The sequence below is a fragment of the Cebus imitator genome, unplaced genomic scaffold (assembly GCF_001604975.1).
Source record: "Cebus imitator isolate Cc_AM_T3 unplaced genomic scaffold, Cebus_imitator-1.0 Scaffold53, whole genome shotgun sequence".
Taxonomy (NCBI): Eukaryota; Metazoa; Chordata; class Mammalia; order Primates; family Cebidae; genus Cebus; species Cebus imitator.
This window is the reverse complement of record NW_016107368.1, coordinates 2,323,053-2,325,640: the sequence shown is the minus strand read 5'-3', so window position 1 is coordinate 2,325,640 and position 2,588 is coordinate 2,323,053. Positions and strand designations below refer to the sequence as shown.

General features: G+C 38.2%; 1 protein-coding gene across 1 annotated transcript in view; it reads right to left on the bottom strand.

The window, feature by feature from the left end:
• STAG1 (stromal antigen 1) overlaps nucleotides 1-2,588 on the bottom strand; it is a 410,571-nt gene that overhangs the window by 32,131 nt on the left and 375,852 nt on the right. The window contains exons 25-26 of the mRNA XM_017528196.1: nucleotides 1,575-1,719; nucleotides 735-789 (exon numbers count right to left, since the gene is read on the bottom strand). Coding sequence (XP_017383685.1) covers nucleotides 735-789; nucleotides 1,575-1,719 — 200 coding nt within the window. The remainder of the gene's footprint in view (nucleotides 1-734; nucleotides 790-1,574; nucleotides 1,720-2,588) is intronic.

Sequence of the window (2,588 nt, the reverse complement as noted above, 5' to 3'; positions counted from 1 at the left end):
CATAAGGAAAGCCCTCAGTTTCATAATATTAGTTTTGTGGGCATATAGAGCTTTAGGAATTTTTCTTTTTTTTTTTTCTTTTCTGAGACAGAGTCTCAATCTATTGCCAGGCTGAAGTGCAGTGGCGTGATATTGGCTCACTGCAACTTCTGACTCCCTGGTTCAAGCGATTCTCCTGCCTTAGCCTCCTGAGTAGCTGCGATTATAGGCATGTGCCACCACGCCCAGTTAATTTTTTGTATTTTTAGTAGAGACAGGGTTTCACCATGTTGGCCAGGATGGTCCTGACCTCGTGATCCATCCGCCTCAGCCTCCCAAAGTGCTGGGATTACAGGCATTAGCCACAGTGCCCGGCCCAGAATACACTATTAAATGTAATGCCTGTGAATACTTGGAAAGGAAAATGTCACTGGGAGCAAGCAGAAGTTTATTAACAGATCACGACATTTTCTTTTAGAAAGGTTCAACATGCAAATATGACACTCTATTTGGATATCAATCATTAGTTTGACAAGTTCTTTCATGATTTCTTTGTGAACTAAGTAGAGAAAAATGAGCTGAAACAAGCAGGCATATTTATGTTGCTGTCTTGGCAAGGACTTGTCTTCCTTCCCATGCTAATCTAGTAAGCTCCTATTCATCCATATAACTCTGTTTACACATTAGCTTTAGGAAGTCTTCTCTGGCTCCTCTCACTTAAGTCTGTCTCTCTATTTGGTGTTAGTAATTTATACATCTATCACAACAATAATCATGCTGAGTCTTTGTGGTCCAGTGAAAAGAGCTAAGCTTTGAAGTTAGGCAAGCGTAAAATAAAATCCCAGTTTCTGTTACTTTAATAGTTGCGTATAACCCTGGAAGGTTTACCTCTTGAGCCTTAGTTTCCTTATCTGTAAATGAGGATACTATTTCTTACATCACAGGGTTACTACAAAGATCAACAATAATGTGAAAGTCTTACAACAGTGTCTCAAATATAAATGGCATGAACACATGGCAGTCATTCATTATCAGTATGTTACATTACATTATATTATGTTCAGTTAGTTAACTCTTAATCTGTAAGCTCTTTATTGCAGAAATCATGTCTTACTTAAACCTCTGGCTACCAGCACATTACTCATCACAGTGCAGTTGTTCAGCAAAATATGATAAATCAGCTACTATATTACAACTGGAACTGGACCACACCCAAACATGATGACACAAGTAGATCAAATGGTACATACAATATTCTAAATAGAACTGAGAAGTATTCCCTCCCATCTGTGCCTGCCAGGCCACATCAAGAAGAGTTCTGAGCACTGCTTTTTCTCAGGAACAAAATGGTGCTTATGAAAATGAAAGTAACTAGAAGGTATGTTCTTTCATATAAATGCTGGAACTCTCACTCAATGGAACTGATATAATGGTACAGACTGATAAAAAGCTTACATAAAAGAGAGAAACTATCAGAACATCATCCACATTACATAGGTGAATAGTTGTCAGTTTTAGCTTCTGTCATCATCCTTTCATTTAAATTGCAAATTTCTCTGCAAGTTAGAGGAAGGAGAAAAATAAGAATATGTAACTATACCTTCATGTAGTGTTTGAAGATGTCTGCAGCTGCATGCATGTCAACAATGTCATAAATGATAAGTTTGCTGAAAGCAGCAAGTAAATTCCTTCTTTTATGTAAGGCCTCAATTTTATTAGCTTCATCTTCTTCATCACCCTCTAAACACAGATTATAAATTGGTTATGAATTTTGGTACTTTATCTACATAAGACAATGAAGATAATCTGTATAATTGAAAACTAGCAATCTGTATAATTGAAAACTAGCTTAATATTATAACTTCACATATAGTACAATTCAGTTATAGATGGGACAAAAACTGTTAATTATTTTAGGGTGCTGCATTTAGTTACTCATTTATCAAACACTTAATAGGTACTAAGGTTCCTATCTTCTTAGGGGATTACCATAGTAAAGATTAAAGAAGATAAGCAAACCTCATATGGTCTACCCTCCCTATCTGTGAATGCAGAACCCACAGATAGGGAGGGCTGACTATACTATACCTTTTTACTTAAGAGATTTGGGCATCACGGATTTTGGTATGAGTGGGAGTCCTGGAACCAATCCCAAATACTACTGAGGGACAGCTATATAAAAAGATTGTTTTTCTGATACTTATGTCCTAACTATACCGTGAAACTATGTGTTTACCATTAAAATGCTGTTTCTTCTTATTTTAATATTCCTATGTGTTAATACATTCTCACAGAGAGAAAACTTCTGAAAAATTTTAAGATACAGGGAAGGGCCAGGTGTGGTGGCTCATGCCTATAATCCCAGCACTCTCAGAGGCCAAAGTGGGTTGATCTTCTGAGGTCAGGAGTTTGAGACTAGCCTGACCAACATGGTGAAACCCTGTATCTACTAAAAATAGAAAAATTAGCTGGCCGTGGTGGTGGGCACCTGTAATCCCAGCTACTCAGGAGGCCGAGGCAGGAGAATAGCTTGAGCCCGGGAGGCGGAGGTTGCAGCGAGCAGAGACTGTACCATGCACTCTAGCCTGGGCAACAAGACTGTCCAACTC